At 41.6% G+C, this 20,466-nt stretch overlaps 2 protein-coding genes across 3 annotated transcripts in view; one reads left to right on the top strand and one right to left on the bottom strand.

Moving 5' to 3' along the window:
- LOC118365082 (egl nine homolog 1-like) overlaps positions 1–4,267 on the top strand; it is a 40,610-nt gene extending 36,343 nt beyond the window's left edge. The window contains exon 5 of one of the 2 annotated variants that reach the window (XM_052490238.1): positions 2,357–4,267. In XM_052490238.1, the coding sequence (XP_052346198.1) occupies positions 2,357–2,412 (56 nt within the window). In that variant the 3' untranslated portion in view covers positions 2,413–4,267. The remainder of the gene's footprint in view (positions 1–2,356) is intronic. The other variant, XM_035747012.2, reaches the window with a different exon arrangement.
- A 734-nt stretch (positions 4,268–5,001) lies between these two features.
- LOC118365083 (C-reactive protein-like) lies at positions 5,002–11,459 on the bottom strand. Its single transcript, XM_035747013.2, has 2 exons — positions 6,651–11,459; positions 5,002–6,439 (listed from the first exon to the last, which is right to left on the bottom strand). Exons 1-2 carry the CDS (start codon positions 6,706–6,708, stop codon positions 5,817–5,819), a joined length of 681 nt encoding a protein of 226 aa, XP_035602906.1. The 5' UTR covers positions 6,709–11,459; the 3' UTR covers positions 5,002–5,816.
- Positions 11,460–20,466: the final 9,007 nt, after the last annotated feature.

Raw genomic sequence — 20,466 nt, 5'->3', positions numbered from 1 at the left:
TTTTATAACCCAATATAATGATCTGTACTTCTCCAAAACTTTGTCCCTGACCTGTTTGGAGAGCTCCTTGGGCTTCAGGGTGCCGTTTGCTTGTTGGTTCCCCTTGCTTAGTGGTGTTGCAAGCCTCTGGGGCCTTTCAGAACAGGTGTACAGTCGTGGCCAAAGGTTTTGAGAATGGCACAAATATTAATTTTCACAAAGTCTGCTGCCTCAGTGTCTTTAGATATTTTTGTCAGATGTTACTATGGAATACTGAAGTATAATTACAAGCATTTCATAAGTGTCCAAGGCTTTTATTGTGGCAAGGTGCTCTCTCCAGCGCAAAGAGTCAATATTTGCAGTGTTGAACCTTCTTTTTCAAGAATCCGTCTGCAATCCGTCCTGGCATGATGTCAATTAACTTCTGGACCGCATCCTGACTAATGGCAGCCCATTCTTGCATAATCAATGCTTGTAGTTTGTCAGAATTTGTGGGTTTATGTTTGTTCACCCGCCTGGGGAGTCTGGGGAGTTTCCTGGCCATGGACCCAAAATATCGATGTTTTGTTCCCTGAGCCACTTAGTTATCACTTTTGCCTTATGGCAAGGTGCTCCATCATGCTGGAAAAGGCATTGTTCGTCACCAAACTGTTCCTGGATGGTTGGGAGAAGTTGCTCTCGGAGGATGTGTTGGTACCATTCTTTATTCATAGCTGTGTTGTGAGGCAAAATTGTGAGTGAGCCCACTCCCTTGGCTGAGAAGCAACCCCACACATGGCTGGTTTCAGGATGCTTTACTGTTGGCATGACACTACTGATGGAGGCGCTCACCTTGTCTTCTCCAGACAAGCTTTTTTCCGGATGCCCCAAACAATCGTAAAGGAAATTCATCAGAGAAAATTACTTTACCCCAGTCCTCAGCAGTCCAATCCCTGTACCTTTTGCAGAATATCAGTGTGTCCCTGATGTTTTTCCTGGAGAGAAGTGGCTTCTTTGCTGCCCTTCTTGACAGCAGGTCATCCTCCAAAAGTATTCGCCTCACTGTGCGTGCAGATGCACTCACACCTGCCTGCTGCCATTCCTGAGCAAGCTCTGTACTGGTGGTGCCTCCGATCCTGCAGCTGAATCAACTTTAGGAGACGGTCCTGGCGCTTGCTGGACTTTCTTGGGCACCCTGAAGCCTTCTTCGCAACATTTGAACCGCTCTCCTTGAAGTTCTTGATGATCTGATAAATGGTTAGGTGCAATCTTACTGGCAGCAATATCTGTGAAGCCCTTTTTGTGCAACGCAATGATGACGGCACGTATTTCCTTCCAGGCAACCATGGTTGACAGAGAAAGAACAATGATTCCAAGAACCATCCTCCTTTTGAAACTTCCAGTCTGTTATTCGAACTCAATCAGCATTACAGAGTGATCTCCAGCCTTGTCCTCATCATCACTCACACCTGTGTTAATGAGAGAATCACTGACATGATGTCAGCTGGTCCTTTTGTGGCAGGGCAGAAATGCAGTGGAAATGTTTTTTGGCGATTCAGTTCATTTGCATGGCAAAGAGGGACTTTGCAATTAATTGCAATTCATCTGATCACTCTTCATAACATTCTGGAGTATATGCAAATTGCAACCATACAAGCTGAGGCAGCAGACTTAGTGAAAAATTAATATTTGTGTCATTCTCAAAACTTTTGGCAACGACTGTATATATACTGAGATCATTGGACAGATCATGTTACACTTAGATTGTACACAGATGGACTTTATTTAACTAATTATGTGATGTCTGAAGGTAATTGGTTGCACCAGATCTTATTTAGGGGCTTCATAGCAAAGGGGGTGAATCAATATGCATGCACCACTTTCCTGTTTTCTTTTTTTCACTTCACCAATTTTGACTATTTTATGTATGTCCAATACATGAAATGCAAATGAAAATATATTTAAATTACAGGTTGTAATGCAACAAAATAGGAAAAACACCAAGGGGGATGAATACTTTTGCAAGGCACTGTACCTGTACATATTACTCTGCACATTGACACTAGTCTCGCTATTGTTATTTTACTGCTGCTCTTTAATTACTTGTTCCTTCTATTTCTTATTCTTATTCATATTTTTTTAAATGCATTGTTGGTTTGGGGCTTGTAAGTAAGCATTTCACTGTAAGGTGAACCTGTTGTATTGGGAGCATGTGACTAATACAATTTGATTTGATTTGAAGAAAGAATAATTTTATATGAAGTCATAAGAAATAAGAATTTGTTCTTAACTGGTTGAATAAAAATGAATAAAATTAGAATTCTTTCTTAACGGGTTGAATAAAATTGAATAAAATATAACTCTCCCGCTCACCCTCCTTCTCTATTCCGTCCTATAGGTGCAGGAGAAAAGGGAGTAAACGTAGAATTGAACAAGCCGTCGGATCTGAGCTAATATGAGAGAAGCTTCCTGCCATCACCCGCTGCTGCTGTGGACAGATGGGGAAAGAGGGATGGATGGTGGGAGAGAGGGAAGGAAAAGGGATGGTGGGATGTAGAGGAGAGAGATGAAAGACCCCAACTTGGAATAGTCTGTTTTCTTTAAACTTTTAATATCCAAAGTTGACACACAACACACACAGAGACCCTGAATGTGATGTCATTGCACTGCAAGGAATCATCATTATTTGCCAAGTTTCTGTTTTTGCTTGTTGCATTGATTTTTGGCCTTTATTATGTGAAGAATGTCGGTGTAAAAATGAGCTATGGAGAAAAATAATATGTATTAAGTGAACCGAATGCAAAAAAAAATATTGTTGTGAATTTTGGGGTGATGAAAGAAGTGTACCCATATGTACTTATCTGTCAGACGGGTTGTCGCGGTCTCCATCGGATGGATCTCTCAGTGTTCTAAAAAAAAGGTACAAAAGACTGTGCGTGATGTCCCTCGACAGGAGGTTGTGACACTGTCCGGCTATTGCCTGATGCGCACTATAGAGCCGACTCAAACCGCACTGCGCTAATTTGGATACTTTCTTTTCACATGATCCTTTGCATCACAATTCTAGAATGATGAGTAACCACGCCAGTACAGTACAACTAGTCACGGCCCGTTTTGGCTTAGTTGAGTAAAAAATAGCTTGAGCTGCACTGACTCGAATAAGATGGAGAAGTTTTCACATTTTTTGCAAACTGAGGTAGTGATTTTCACATTGCAGGTATATGTTGACTGCGGTGCTGTTCTGTGTCCTGGCACTCATTGCTTGGTAACTGGGTCTTGTTCATTAGGCACCAAACAGAAGAAAATGGACTGAAACTGACATGCTCGTTTTCCGTTGCAAAACAGTTTTAAAAGTTTTCCTTGCGTGCCCTAATGAACACGGCCCTGTGTGCGCTACAGGAGCATCCTGACCTGCGATCTCAGTTGTTGCAGACGTTACTATCACCTTTGTCTTAAACAACAAAAACGGACACCTACCTATTAGCCTTGCAGTTCTGAAGTTGATTTTTTTTGTAAAAAGGTGGGTTTTGTATGTGCAATTTGAGTCTACTGCTGTATGGTCTCATCATTACTGCGTGTGCGTGCGTACGTGCGTGTGTGTGTGTGTGTGTGTGTGTGTGTGTGTATCTGCACGTATGCATGTGTGCGATACCTTGACTAACCACTGAGCAGAGGTTGAAAGTGAGTGAGAGCGACTGCAAGAATACCGGCATGACTATTCTCTCTGGCTATACACCATCGCCATCATGTGGTCACATCTGACCAATGAGTTTATCAACAGGAGAATTGGCAGAGGCAACTGAATGCGGCAGGTATCCTAGCGGTTAAGAGCGTTGGGCTCGTATCCGAACTCGCTGGTTTGAATTTTTGTTCAAACTGTATTTATTTGCCATTGATCTATTCATGTATCAATAAATCAGTTGACATGTAAATAAGACAACATTTAGAGAGCAGTGTATGTATGTATTGTTTGCATTAACTTTAAAATATAAATTCCAGTATGTAATTACTGACCTTTCAATTGGTTCCATTGTAAAGGGCAAGCTCAATCAAGCACAGCGGAAATATACATTTTTTCACCCATGTCTGAATTTATATCGCTTCATTGCAGAGTCTCCTCAGGAACTTCTCTTCCCAGGTGTTGTCTCACATCACATCCACAGGAAAGCCAATGACCTTTTTCTAGTCCCTACTCTTTTGGTGTTTACAAATGTATGAAGGAATAAAATATGTGCAAGGAATATGGAGGAAACTCCCTAAATAAATGTTGATGATGGCTCTGCCAACACTGTTTTCGTAACAGCAAATGAGTCACTGTACAGAGCTGTTAGAGAGAGGTTGAGTGAATAGCAGAGTCTGGCTTGTTCTGCTCTAACCAGGAGTATGGTCCCTACTAGCAGGAGCAGGACAGGGGCCCACCTATTGCATTCAGAAAAAACACCAAGATGATTCATGATTTGGTAGTTTTTGGCTTTCGAGTTTACATCAAGAGCAACCAAGAAGACAAAGATCAGATGAGCGGTACCGGCCAGGATGAGAAATGTTCCAGCCAATGACCGTCACCTTGTCTATGGACAAATTACACTTGAGGTATTCAGTGCACTTGGCCCAAGGATGCTGGTGATGGAGGTGATGGCCAAAGCTACAACCCCAATGTAATGGGGAAATAATAATAATAATTGCCAGTATGGACATAATCCACCCTGCCATTCTCAGGGTGTTGACCACAAACTCCATCCAACTCTGCTTCAGTGGGGCTTTAGGAGGTATTGGAGGGGTAGACAATTCTGTACAGCATGGTCCCCCTGGTCAGGAGTGTGCAGACCACAGTGGTCATGATAAATCCTATGACTCTCTGTCCATGCCCATCAACATGCTCTCTTCTACACCTGCCCTTTCTGGAGGAAGGGTGATACAGTAAAAAGCCCTCTGTCTGCTTTACTGTGGTGTCAAAAATTAGGCTGTCATGGAAACACAAACAATTAATAAAGACGTGATTGTACATTTTCATTGTATTTACAATTGAGATTTTATTAAAATGAGAAAGTAATTTGGCATTGTGATATCAACAATTATAAGTGGGCAGGCACAGCTACATCCTTTTTGGTTCTTTATTCCGAACACTGCTTGACGTGGCCTCTGCGCAGGGAGCCATAACTTCCATCTGCCCTAGCACACATACAAACCAATGGTGCATATAAACACTAGATGACTGACAGGTGGCGCTATTTTGAAGTGACTGTCACCATTTTTGTACCCCTCCAACACTTTGTCAAGCATATTACATAACAGACACCTCAATGCATACTTTTAAATTGTATTATATGAACAAACAAAACAAAAATAGTTTTTCCTTAAAGTATAATTTTTTGAGAATACGAATGTTACTGTTCACTCTACAACAAATAAATGCTTAAATATATGTAATTTTGCCCTTAAATTGAAATAATGTAGCATTCCATTCATTCCTATGGAGGACTGCTCCTGAGAAGTACCAATATGGGGGACAGTGGCTTTAAAGTCTCTCAATGGCCAATACATATCAAATCAAATTTTATAATCAACAATCTAGTGTTTTAATACATAATTGATACAACCCCCTACAGCAGGATTCCCCAGCTGGTGGCACGCAGGCCAAATCTGGCCCCTGGGTGGTTTTATTCCTCCCCCAAAACTTTTCTTGTTTTCATTTTCATTGTTGGACATAAAAGACTGTAAAACCACCAGGAAATTAGCTCCAAGTGATTTTAATTTTGGAAATCTGTTCCACACTATTCCCACACATAACAGACACATGATCGTATACAAAAGTAAGCATGGTTTGAAATGATCTGTTTGTGATTCTTGAGGTCAAATGTTTAACAGGTCAGGTTCTGCATCCTCTCAACAACCACATAGTCATGCCTTGTGTATTTTAGTGCGTTCCAGTTTACCACATTCCCTGGAGAGAACACCTCCCCCTTCATGTAGCTTTGGATCGCACATGGGGAGAGCACTCTGTCCCACATGTGGACATCAGTCTCATGTCCGTAAAAGGAGTCATACACATCAAACCCACCAACGTATGCATCTTGGTCCTGACCTAAAATAATACTGGGAGTACCAGAGATGGAGCTGCCGGCTTGGAGCGCTTTCCTTGCACTTGGCTTCCCATTCACCCACAGTTGAGTCAATCCTGTACTGGCATCCCACGTCCCACAAACAGAGTTCCACTCGTTCATTTTGTCTGGAAATCCCCAGAAATAGATACCTTGGTCCCCGATGTACACCCTGTAATTTCCCCCATCTCCCCTGAAGATGACAAAACCATCAGCATGAGAAGGCGTGGCCAATGAGAAAATGGTCAGCTCCTTTGTCTGGTAGTCGGTGAAAAATCGAACGCAGACAGTCACAGCAAAGAAGATTTTGTTCATGTCAGGGGTTATCTTGACATAGGCCGTGTTTGACTTCACTGGGAAAATGATTTGCTTTCCTGACATGTCTCTTACAATTAGAATAAGATTCGTTATTAGAGTTGCAAAGGGAGGAATCTTTCTAAATCTAGTGTTTGAAAATGTGTAGAACTTAGGAAAATTACAGGGAATTTTGCAATCCTATTAGTATAGTATATACAGTAAGTACTACTGAAACACATGTAATTATTCAACAATTCATGATAGTATTTTGGTCCATCTCCAAGATTTCAGTCTTACCTTCTGGCACAGCATAGCAGCACGTAAAGACCATCAGGAGCCATGCCTGCAGCTCCATTTCGTAGTTTCACTTGGAGTAAGCACTAATGTTATGGACACATCCTCAAAGGATATTCCTATTTATAGTATAGAAAACGGACTGAAAATGGGAGGAACTACTGCTCTTATGAATGCCAGCCAGACATAACACATTCCCCACTTCCTTGTTTTTGATATTGGTCTAGATTAGAAAATAGAGTCATCTGAGAATCTATATTCATATGATTGATCAACATTGCCAGTTTATCAAGATGTTTTATGTTCTGCCATCAGACTTTCTAGGTCAAACCAATTTCTAGGTCAACAGGTGTATTAGTCGGCATTGTCACACAGTTATTAGGTAATGGTATTATTGAGAAAACATCATATAAAAGTTTGAAAAATCAAGTTGAAATAAAACTTAATAAAAAGTCAGTTTGAATGACACTGAGGGGCAGTGTTTTTACAGCTAATGCCGGTGTGCCTGAGACTGATGCCGTGCAGGTGTTTGTCCACATGCGTATACACATACTCTCATTCAAATACACACATACACACACACACGTAAATAGTGCCAGACATGCACTCAAACATATACATTTGGCCTTGCTGTTATGATTGTAGTTGTCCTTGATGTCCTTTGTTTTTTTTGCATTGTTGTTTCCTGTTTTCCTTTGTCTTTTAATTTTTTCTCTTTAGTCAATTTTCTTGGTTGTTGGTGCATTGGTGGGGGGTTTTTAGGGCTTTTTGTCAAATATTTGTTGTTATTTATTTTTCTTGGGGGCGGGGACTGTGGAAGGGGTCTCAGATGGTTGAGGGGCAGCTATTGGGGAACTGTGGGGGATCTTGGAGGGTTCGGGTCCCCGTGTTTGGCCTTGTGGTAGATCTGTCGACATGCCCTTGAGCAGGGCATTGACCCTGGATACTTCTGTGTGTCGCTCTGAATGGGAGTCTGTTGGATGACTGGTGTGGTGTAGTTGCTGAGCACTGCAAGTATATTGTATGTTTTGGATTGTCCCGCCCTGACCATAGAGAGCCTTTTTATTCTCTATTTTGGTTAGGGTGTGACTAGGGTGGGTAATCTAGGTTGCTTTATTTCTATGTTGGGCTGGTATGGTTCCCAATCAGAGGCAGGTGTTTATTGTTGTCTCTGATAGGGGATCATATTTAGGCAGCCATTTCCCCACTGTGTTTTGTGGGATCTTGTTTATGTTGTAGTTGCCTGTGAGCACTCCATAGATTCACGTGTCGTTTGCGCTTTATAGTTTTTTTTGTGCGATTCACTTCTAATAAAATGTCGAACCGATTTCACGCTGCTCTTTGGTCCGAATGTTATTACGACAACCGTGACATGGATTCAATAAAAAAAAGTACCTTACTGTGATTGCTTTCAATAAATATTGTCAAAAATTGTCAAAAATAGCTTCTTAGCAAAGAGCAATTTCTCAAGCAAGAATTTTGCTAGGACGTTCTGGAAGTGGTCTGACTGGGGAGGGGAAAACTGAAAACTAACTGTTATTAGCAGAGAAATGTGGAACTCTTTCTTATTGGTCTATTAACTAATTTACTACCTGGTGATGTCACCAGGCAGGCCAAAACTCCACCCCACCAAAACAGGCTGAAATTTCAGGCTGTCTTTTTAAACAGCTCTTACACTAAAAGGGCATTATCATAATTTTCACAATTTCACAGTATTATTCCAACCTCATAGTGTGTTTAAAACACAGGCAAATCAGGATTTTGACTGCACTGGGCCTTTACCAATTGTTTCCAGGCCAGACGGTGGACAGCTTCTACCACAGATTTGAACTTTATGCCCACTCTATGGTTTTGTCTCACACAGATGTGGTGCCACTTTAACAGACTTAAAGCAACATTTAAGTTTAATTGGACATTATAAACTTCCAATGAAAATGTCATATTTAGACGCTCATATTCTGTTCACACATATCCAAATACTGTTGTTGACTTGTACCTGTGACCAAAGCATAAATTAAAGAGAGAAAAAAAGTTAAAAACCATACCTAAAACTTGTATCTGAAACAGACTGCTTCAAAAATGCTTGCTATTTTTTGTGAGCTTTAGAATTTTAGAATTGCATGAAACACTGCAAAAACTTCCCTCCAACCAATTGCAAATTGTGTAGAATTGCAGGAAATAAGCTTTAAAACCGCTAAATTGTCTCTCCGCCCCACTTTAAGCACCAGCTGTCAGAGCAGCTCACAGATCACTGCACCTGTACATAGCCCATCTGTAAATAGCCCATCCATCTACCTCATCCCCATACTGTTATTTATTTATTTTGCTCCTTTGCACGCCAGTATCTCTACTTGCACATTCATCTTCTGCACATCTATCACTCCAGTGTTTAATTGCTCTATTGTAAATACTTTGCCACTATGGCCTATTTATTGCCTACCTCCCTTATCTTACCTCATTTGCACAGACTGTATATAGACTTTCTCTGTTTATTATTGACTGTATGTTTGTTTATTCCATGTGTAACTCTGTGTTGTTTGATTCACGCTGCTTTGCTCTATCTTGGCCAGGTCATAGTTGTAAATGAGAACTTGTTCTTAACTAGCCTACCTTGTTAATTATATAAAGGTGAAATAAAATTTAAAAAATAAGATAATAAAGATTTGCCTAAGACTACCACAACAATTATATTGTCTATGGTAAATGTGTTTAAATTGTAAAGAGAGAAAATAGTTGGGATATAACATATATATTTTCTGCAAAGCAAAGATTACAAAATACTTTTCATTTCACCCTATTATCAAAGTACAGTCTGTTTACAATATCAAAACAATAGTCTGCTTTGTCATGACGACAAGGTGAAGGTGCTCTACTCAAATGGCACAACAGAATCGTTCAGATTGACCAAAGAACAGCATATAACAACCATCTCGTACAATTGAGAGATGTTTCCTTTCATATCTGGAAAAGGACAACGTAGTGGACGTATTAACTGGTGTTGCTGCAGCGTTGCTCATCCTCACAGTGGGAATCTAGTCGAGGTGTCTTGATAGAGGTCAGCTGGTGAATTTACAGCAGTACATAAACAAATGAAAAGCGCACCTGATGTTAGAATATCACTTCTTCTGGCAGTGTTGAAGTACTCGAGACCGAGTCCAATCTCGAGACCACATATTGAGTGGCTTGGTCTTGTCTCGGATACATTTGTACTCGGTCTTGGACAGTGAGGACTCGTCATTTCTTCCAGAGACCAGCCGAGTCCAGCGGATTAAAAAACTCAGAATTATCAACTTCCATTCAGGCAGTGCATAAAACCGCTTCACCGGGCCAAATATATACACTCCTTTCTTGAAACATTAATACCTTACACAACCGCAAAGCACGTGAAATATATTCACATGGGCACCATACACATAGCCTAGTTTCAGCGGAATATCATCTGCATGCAGCAAGATTGTGCAGCTCTCAACTGGTTTTGGCATGGAGCAGCTCACAGAAGAATTACATCGGCAGCTGCAGTGGCGTGCCGTGGGCCTGGGGGCTGGGCCTTCAGTGAGGTCCTACACAGTCTCACCCGAATTAATCCACCTCTTATTGCCATCATTATGATGCCATGGCTCTAGACACTATACATTTAGGACAGAAACGCAGTATAAAACCAGGCGTTGCGTCAACATGAAATTGACATTTTTTATTCATAGAATTGCAGGGGAAGAGTACAATTCCTTTGCCATGCGCGCTTGTTCGTTGAGCTGTCCACTCGGGTGTCCCCAAAATTCAAAAGCACCATTGCTTGCCTTGGTTAGACAACTCAAGCTTGCAAAGCCAGTGTGGCTCCAAACACCAAATCTATCACTTGCAAATAATAGGCATTCCCAGCAGTACAGTTTGCAGTGCTTATCGGAGCCTGTGAGCCATTGTTGTACAGTCTATCTGTGCGTTTTAGTTCCACCAATACGTAATTTTCTATCGACATGGAGGCTAATGCTGAAAGCCGAGTCTGTCCAGTAGCATTTCTGGAATACGTTTTGATTCGCATTAAGGCGGAGAATGACCGCTCGACAGAAGCCGTGGACACAGGGATAGTCACTGTCACACATGCCAATGTGTAAAGTTGCCCCATGTCCTCATTCAGATTTTTCTGTTTAAGGAAATCAAGGAGATCAGAGGGACGTTTCCCTTCAAAATCAGTCATAGCATACATTACAGTCAGTTCTGTTTTTAGCTTGGATAGGTCGAACAGTGTTCCGTGTCTCTCTGTTAAACTGGAGAAGGCTGTTTGCGGGATTTTTTTCCGGTAGGTCTGAAAGTGCTGGGGGTCCAGGAGGGAGAGAAACATACATTGTTCGTGGTCTTGAAACCTGTGTCGTATCTGGCAAATAATGTTGTCCAGAATATTGCTATGTAGTTGTTGGTAGTATGTGTGAGGGTCTCCTTGTGCTGGGCCTCTGCGTGCGCTGGGTGAACTTGAGATGCGCGCTGTGTCATCGTAGATTTGACTGAACCTGCGCCTCTCTCGCTCAATTGTAATAATAGGCATTCCCAGCAGTACAGTTTGCAGTGCTTCTCGGAGCCTGTTAGCCATTGATAGCGCTCGTAGTTGGAACTTTGAAAGTGGCGAACGAACCCATTTCCCACCTGTGACAGGCTTTGTAGCGTCGGCGTCGGGCGACCTCTCCTGACAATGTTTAACTTTTCTTGAAAAGTTTGTCTTGAGAATGGCGTTATAATTATATCCTCGACCAAATCGATATATTCTCCTCCTTCCGCCATTGTGGGTTTATAAAAACAGCTTAGTAGTACGCAAATTCAGTTTCCTCGTTCTGAGGTTTGAATAGACCTGCCCATATAGGACCTGCCTCTCGATATTGGTAATCCAATCAAAAGACGTGCACGCACTACGCCTGCATGCTGGCTCCTGTGTAACACTGGAAACAGCCAGCAGGCGTACAATAGCCAACTCTAAAGCTGATTGTTTGACACTCAATTTTCATCTCCATTCACTTTAAGCTACAAGCGCCCGCACTGTTGATTCTGAAGGCCTGAGGGCAGATTTGAGACCCCTGGCAACACATGATGGCTGAATATGATTGGATAAAAGATCTAACATAAAGACCAGCCCTCCAAATCTCAACCTGGGGCTGGAAGCAGTGCAACCAAGAGGAAAGCTATGAAATGAAGAGTATAACTCTTACTCTGGGGAATAATTTAATACATATTTGTGGGAAAATATATTTAAAAAATATATATATTCTGATGATGTTTAGGCCAGCAGAGAAGGCCTTGCTGGCCCTGACGGCCCACCACTGGGTAGCTGGTAGGGTAGGAAAGACATTTCAACATATGATATTTACCAGTAAATGCTAACTAAGGTAACAATGGGTATGCAAACCAGGTATTGAAAAAGTTTATTCTGAAGTGTAGGTTTGTAGGCTATTTGTGATGCGCAATTATCATGATTCGCTGTTTGCATCAGAGGCGTAGATATGGATGGGCCTGGGTGGACACAAGGGAGCCAGGCCCACCCAATCAGATTGATATGGTTTAAACATTGTTGTGGACTTAGACCATCACATTTTTTTTCTATAAAAATAAAGTTGTGATTTTGAGAATGAAAATCAGAAAAATCTATAGGAAGACTCAAGAACGCAGAAATACTGGACATTTTGATCTCTTATTATGGTGGGGATTTGACACAATTACAATCATGGTCTTGAATTGGACTCACACTTTTCTGGTCTCAGTCTTGACTTGGTCTTGACTTGGTCTCTGACCCCTTGGTTTTGTTGTGCTGTCTGGTTTGCATAATATAAGGAATTTTAAATTATTAATACTTTTACTTTTGATATTTAAGTACATTTGAGCAATTCCATTTACTTTTGATACATAAGTATATTTAAAACCAACTACTTTTAGTATTTTACTAAAGTAGTATTTTACTGGTTGACATTCACTTTTACTTGAGTCATTTTCTATTAAGGTATCTTTACTTTTACTCAAGTATGACTTTTGAGTACTTTTTCCACCACTTATTGTTTGGTTGTGTTTAATTTATTCAGGTGTTTTAGTGTCATATAAAGATCAAATCTATTGTTGGGATTGAACAACAAATAGTCAACACAGCAGGTTGTCCTATGCCATTGAGGCCTTTGTCCTATACTGTAATGTCCATACATTTCCACCCAATTTATGAATACAGTTCTCAACAAATTATTGATGACCCAATATGAATATGAATAAATGATAACCACTGGAGTATACGGACGTCATATTGTACAATTTGCGTCTCCCCTTTTCATGGTCATGGCTAGAAGGGATCCAGCGTCTGTAAAATGAACGTCATATTTGATATTTCGTAGCAGATTAGGAGAATTTCAGCAGTTAAGGTTGCTAAAATGCAAAAAAAGAAAACTTTAACAATTTGCTAAAAGCTGGATTCCTTTTAGCCAGGAACCCTTTTTCATAGGCCTAGATTACATGGTTGCATGGTTGCATTCAAGACAAGGTCATTTTTATTGTATCTGTTGTGAGTGTCAGAAGAGTAGGCCTAGGCTAACGTAAACTCACTCACTTTTGTACATCACCTTGAGCCGTACAATTGACCTTATTTTAGCGCCCCAAAAACGTAATACTTCCAGATCAACTGTAATGTCAATACCATTGTAAAGCACAATTTCTCCCCTTTCCAACAGAATCAATTACCCCCACGCTGCCCGTTTCTGCACGATTCAAGAAGGAAATGAGTTCTTTTTAAAAATGGCTGGTGGGGAAGCGAAACTAATGCGTGATAGTGAGAAGGACAGATCTCGTGTGGGAAAACTTATTTAACTTATTTTTTCACTCGATCTTTCCAACTTATTACCTTATCATCCTCTAAAATGTAAATAAAACACTATAAAGTGTTTATATAATGTGTCATTACATATCTATTTGAAGTTTTGTGTCGAATTTAAATCAGGTTTTTAGGGCGGTGCGAAAGTGATCTTCAGAAGTAAACAGCGGCTTTGAGAGTCATGATCGCATGCAGTGATGACGCAAAAAATGACAAGGTATCCCCACCCTACCCCGTCACTGTCAATTTCCTGTTTTTAAACGATAAGAGAAGTGCTACACCTGGTGGAGGAGAGATTGTAAGAGAAATGGTTGCTTTATGCGTGCTGTACGTTACGACATGACACGTCATGATGTAACGGAGGGTCCGTTTATTCAACTTTTCTCCAATACTATAGAGCCATTACCATGTCGATCAACGCTTGAATAGAAACCGAGTTTACACCCCAGATTTTGAAGTCAACACAGTCGCTACAGTCCCATTAGTTTTCTTTGAATGTCGCGGTTGCGCACATTTTTATGGAATGGGGTGAGTTTACGTTACCATCGTATTAAAAAAAGTGTATCATTTAAAGTGTAGCAGAATTGCATTAAATGTTTTTCAAAGGCCATATTTTTCCTGTGCAAAGGAAACATCTTTGATATAGCCTATAAACCTATGTCACTACGCGCTTATTAGTAGCCTAAATTATACTATCCAAACTACTCATAACATTAGGAATATTAGGCTTACATTTGTCTGCAAACGCGATGATGTTATAAAGGTGATTTTTTTTAATGGTGAAAAATAGCTTCCCCAAAACTTTAAACACGCTACACATGCTAATTGCTAGACTACAAGCTATCTAGCTATATAATTTTGGCTAATTTAGTGTTGTTGTTAACACCTGGTTAGCATAACAGCTAAACTAAACTCGAAATCGATCAGACTTTTACATTTTTTTTTTACCAGATAAGTTGACTGAGAACACATTTTAATTTACAGCAACGACTTTCCAGTGATGAAATGATCATAGCACACGCATTACTGACAGCTGTCTGGGTTCAGGTCTGCACTGGAAAAAGGTTTCTTCGCTTTTTTGACAGTTCTTGAGTCCTATCTTGGTGTCACCAATGGTGTTTCATGATTGCGGGGAATCTGTAAACATATTTTTTTCTTGTTGTCTTTCCTGTCTTGAGCAGACAAATATTCTACAGAAAATTATTGTGGGTGATGAATAACTAGTTTTAGGCAGTTATCGGTCCTTCTGTAGCTCAGTTGGTAGAGCATGGCGCTTGTAACGCCAGGGTAGTGGGTTCGATTCCCGGGACCACCCATACGTAGAATGTATGCACACATGACTGTAAGTCGCTTTGGATAAAAGCGTCTGCTAAATGGCATATATTATTATTATATTATCATGCAGTTTGGGGTAGCCATTCTGCTGTTGTTGTCAGAAGAATTAATGCGGTGGTCTTCCAACACCAAATCAAATCACATTTATTTATATAGCCCTTCGTACATCAGCTGATATCTCAAAGTGCTGTACAGAAACCCAGCCCAGCCTACAGCAAGCAATGCAGGTGTAGAAGCACGGGTGGCTAGGAAAAACTCCCTAGAAAGGACAAAACCTAGGAAGAAACCTAGAGAGGAAGCAGGCTATGTGGGGTGGCCAGTCCTCTTCTGGCTGTGCCGGGTGGAGATTATAACAGAACATGGCCAAGATGTTGAAATGTTCATAAATGACCAGCATGATCAAATAATAATAATCACAGGCAGAACAATTGAAACTGGAGCAGCAGCACGGCCAGGTGGACTGGGGACAGCAAGGAGTTATCATGCCAGGTAGTCCTGAGGCATGGTCCTAGGGCTCAGGTCCTCGGAGAGAGAGAGAGAAAGAAAGAGAGAATTAGAGAGAGCATACTTAAATTCACACAGGACACCGGATAGGACAGAAGTACTCCAGATATAACAAACTGACCCTAGCCCCCCGACACATAAACTACTGCAGCATAAATACTGGAGGCTGAGACAGGAGGGGTCAGTAAGCCAGTTACTCAGCCCCTGTAATAGGGTTAGAGGCAGAGAATCCCAGTGGAAAGAGGGGAACCAGTCAGGCAGAGACAGCAAGGGCTGTTTGTTGCTCCAGAGCCTTTCCGTTCACCTTTACACTCCTGGGCCAGACTACACTCAATCATATGACCCACTGAAGAGATTAGTCTTCAGTAAAGACTTAAAGGTTGAGACCGAGTTTGCGTCTCTCACACGGGTAGCCAGACCATTCCATAAAAGCTCTATAGGAGAAAGCCCTGCCTCCAGCTGTTTGCTTAGAAATCCTTGGGACAATTAGGAGGCCTGCGTCTTGTGACCGTAGCGTACGTGTAGGTATGTACGGTAGGACCAAATCAGAGAGATGGGTAGGAGCAAGCCCATGTAATGCTTTGTAGGTTAGCAGTAAAACCTTGAAATCAGCCCTTGCCTTGACAGGAAGTGTGGGGAGGCTAGCACTGGAGTAATATGATACATTTTTTGGGTTCTAGTCAGGATTCTAGTAGCCGTATTTAGCACCTACTGAAGTTTATTTAGTGCTTCATCCGGGGAGCTGGAAAGTAGAGCATTGCAGTAGTCTAACCTAGAAGTAACAAAAGCATGGATACATTTTTCTGCATCATTTTTTGGACAGAAAGTTTCTGATTTTTGCAATGTTACGTAGATGGAAAAAAGCTGTCCTTGAAACAGTCTTGATATGTTCGTCAAAAGAGAGATCAGGGTCCAGAGTAACACCGAGGTCCTTCACAGTTTTATTTGAGACGACTGAACAACCATTAAGATTAATAGTCAGATTCAACATAAGATCTCTTTGTTTCTTGGGACCGAGAACAAGCATCTCTGTTTTGTCCAAGTTTAAAAGTCGAAAGTTTGCAGCCATCCACTTCCTTTTGTCTGAAACACAGGCTTCTAGCGAGGGCAATTTTGGGGCTTCGCCATGTTTCATTGAAATGTGCAGCTGTGTGTCATCCACATAGAAGTGAAAGTTAACATTATGTTTTCGAATGACATCCCCAAGAGGTAAAATATATAGTGAAAACAATTGTGGTCCTAAAACTGAACCTTGAGGAATACCGAAATGTACAGTTGATTTGTCAGAGGACAAACCATTCACAGAGACAAACTGATATCTTTCCGACAGATAAGATCTAAACCTGGCCAGAACTTGTCCGTGTAGACCCATTTGGGTTTCCAATCTCTCCAAAAGAATTTATGGTATCAAAAGCAGCACTAATAAGGTCTAGGAGCACAAGGACAGATGCAGAGCCTCGGTCTGATGCCATTAAAAGGTAATTTACCACCTTCACAAGTGCAGTCTCAGTGCTATGATGGGGTCTAAAACCAGACTGAAGCATTTCGTATACATTGTTTGTCTTCAGGAAGACAGTGAGTTGCTGCGCAACAGCCTTTTAAAAAAAATTGAGAGGAATCGAAGATTCGATATAGGCCGATAGTTTTTTATATTTTCTGGGTAAAGGTTTGGCTTTTTCAAGAGAGGCTTTATTACTGCCACTTTTAGTGAGTTTGGTACACATCTGGTAGATAGAGGGCTATTTATTATGTTCAACATAGGAGGGCCAAGCACAGGAAGCAGCTCTTTCAGTAGTTTAGTTGGAATAGGGTCCAGTATGCAGCTTGAAGGTTTTGAGGCCATGATTATTTTCATCATTGTGTCAGGAGATATAGTACTAAAACACTTGAGTCTCTCTCTTGATCCTAGGTCCTGGCAGAGTTGTGCAGACTCAGGACAACTGAGCTTTGAAGGAATACGCAGATTTAAAGAGGAGTCTGTAATTTGCTATCTAATATTCATGATATTTTCCTCAAAGAAGTTCAGGAATTTATTACTGCTGAAGTGAAAGCCATCCTCTCTTGGGGAATGCTGCTTTTTAGGTAGCTTTGCGACAGTATCAAAAAGGAATTTCAATTAAATAGGATGATCGAGCAGCAGTAAGGGCTCTTCGATACTGCACCGTACTGTCTTTCCAAGCTTGTCGGAAGACTTCCAGTTTGGTGTGGCGCCATTTCCGTTTCAATTTTCTGGAAGCTTGCTTCAGAGCTCGGGTATTTTCTGTATACCAGGGAGCTAGTTTCTTATGAGAAATGTTTTTAGTTTTTAGGGGTGCAACTGCATCTAGGGTATTGCGCAAGGTTAAATTGAGTTCCTCAGTTAGGTGGTTAACTGATTTTTGTCCTCTGACATCATTGGGTAGACAGAGGGAGTCTGGAAGGACATCAAGGAATCTTTGTGTTGTCTGTGAATTTATAGCATGACTTTTGATGTTTCTTGGTTGGGGTCTGAGCAGATTATTTGTTGCAATTGCAAACGTAATAAAATGGTGGTCAGATAGTCCAGGATTATGAGGAAAAACATTAAGATCCACAACATTTATTCCATGGTGTAATGCTCCGGGTGTCGTGGGTGTGGAGTCAAACGCAGGAGACACAGAGTGCAATGCTGTGCGTCTTTAATAGCACCAACGCACCACAGGGTGCTCACAATAGTAACGGCCCTAAACACAGGGAATGAAAATGTACAACGGAAAAATCATGACCAGGCACTAACACGTACCTCTACAACAGAGCCGAAGGTTACACTGAAATAATCCCGCACAACACCCAGGCGGGCCGGCTGTCTAATAAAGACAAACTAATCATACATAAACAGGTGCTACCAATAAACATACAAGGAGGGGGAGGAAAGACAATCAGTGGTAGCTAATAGGCCGGTGACGACGACCGCCAAGCGCCACCCGCCCGGGAAGGGAAGCCACCCTCGGTCGGACTCGTGACACATGGGACAAAACTAGATCCAGAGTATGACTGTGACAGTGAGAAGGTCCAGAGACAAGTTGGACAAAACCCACTGAGTCGATGATGGCTCCGAAAGCCTTTTGGAGTGGGTCTGTGGACTTTTCCATGTGAATATTAAAGTCACCAAAAATTTGAATATTATCTGCTATGACTACAAGGTCCGATAGTAATTCAGGGAATTCAATGAGGAACGCTGTATATCGCCCAGGAGGCCTGTAAACAGTAGCTATAAAAAGTGATTGAGAAGGCTGCATAGATTTCATGACTAGAAGCTCAAAAGACGAAAACATCATTTTTTGTTTTTGTAAATTGAAATTTGCTATCGTAAATGTTAGCAACACCTCCGGCTTTGCGGGATGCACGGAGGATATGGTCACTAGTGTAGCCAAGCGGTGAGGCCTCATTTAACACAGTAAATTCATCAGGCTGAAGCCATGTTTCAGTCAGGCCAATCACATCAAGATTATGATCAGTGATTAGTTCATTGACTATAATTGCCTTTGAAGTAAGGGATCTAACATTAAGTAGCCCTATTTTGAGATGTGAGGTATCATGATCTCTTTCCATAATGACAGGAATGGAGGAGGTCTTTATCCTAGTGAGATTGCTAAGGCGAACATCGCCATTTTTAGTTTTGCCCAACCTAGGTCGAGGCACAGACACGGTCTCAATGGTGATAACTGAACTGACTACACTGACTGTGCTAGTGGCAGACTCCACTATGCTGGCTGGCCAACAGCCTGCTGCCTGGCCTGCACCCTATTTCATTGTGGAGCAAGAGGAGTTAGAGCCCTGTCTATGTTGGTAGATAAGATGAGAGCACCCCTCCAGCTAGGATGGAGTCCGTCACTCCTCAGCAGGTCAGGCTTGGTCCTGTTTGTGGGTGAGTCCCAGAAAGAGGGCCAATTATCTACAAATTCTATCTTTTGGGAGGGGCAGAAAACAGTTTTCAACCAGCGATTGTGTTGTGAGACTATGCTGTAGAACTCATCACTCCCCCTAACTGGGAGGGGGCCAGAGACAATTACTTGATACCGACACATCTTTCTAGCTGATTTACACGCTGAAGCTATGTTGCGCTTGGTGATCTCTGAATGTTTCATCCTAACATTGTTGGTGCCGACGTGGATAACAATATCTCTATACTCTATACACTCGCCAGTTTTAGCTTTAGCCAGCACCATCTTCAGATTAGCCTTAACGTCGGTAGCCCTGCCCCCTGGTAAACAGTGTATGATCGCTGGATGATTCGTTTTAAGTCTAATACTGCGAGTAATGGAGTCGCCAATGACTAGAGTTTTCAATTTGTCAGAGCTAACTGTGGGAAGCTTCGGCATCTCAGACCCCGTAACGGGAGGAGTGGAGACAAGAGAAGGCTCGGCATCTGACTCCGACTCGTTGCTTAATGGGGAAAACCGGTTGAAAGTTTCTGTCGGCTGAATGAGCGACAACAAAGAGAGAGGCAACAAAGAGACCAAAGATAACCCTGAAGAAGCTGTTAAGCTCCATGGAGGAGATTGGAGCATCTGTCCATAGGACCACTTTAATGCTTTCCGTTTGAGTTATATTAGGTTTTATTTTCATCGTCGGTACAGTCGGTAGTCATTTAGGGAGGTTACCTTGAGCACAGGGACAATGGTGGTCTGCTTGAAACATGTACTGTAGGTATTACAGACTCGGTCAGGGAGAGGTTGAATGTGTTGTCAGTGAAGGCACTTGCCAGTTGGTCAGCACATGCTCTGAGTAGGGGCTCAACTTTCACTGGGGACTGGGGGGAATTACTGTTTGACTGAATAGAAAAAAATATTTATTCCCAGTGCTGAGCTAGTAGTATAACTGACATGTAATGTTAGCTAGTGTTTCATCCCCTCTCAACAGGAGTTCTGTCTGAAGTGAATGAACCAGCTAGCTAGCTAGTAGCTACCACAGCCAGTTCAGCTCAAGCCTCTCGCTATCTGTTAGGTAGCAGTGTCTAACAGCTGTTGTATGTGAAAATGTTTTGTAGACGCCCCCCCCCCCATTTCAACAGAAGTAAATGAACTTGGCTCATTTACACCAGTTGATATACCATTAGAGCAGCGAAAAGTTGTCTAACAGTAGATATCTGTTTTGCCCCAATTACAGTCAGTATAGAAATGTAACATG

Source organism: Oncorhynchus keta, chromosome 32 (genome assembly GCF_023373465.1).
Source record: "Oncorhynchus keta strain PuntledgeMale-10-30-2019 chromosome 32, Oket_V2, whole genome shotgun sequence".
In the NCBI taxonomy this organism is placed as follows: Eukaryota; Metazoa; Chordata; class Actinopteri; order Salmoniformes; family Salmonidae; genus Oncorhynchus; species Oncorhynchus keta.
Note: the sequence above shows the minus strand (reverse complement) of the source record. Positions and strands in the feature narration are given on the sequence as shown.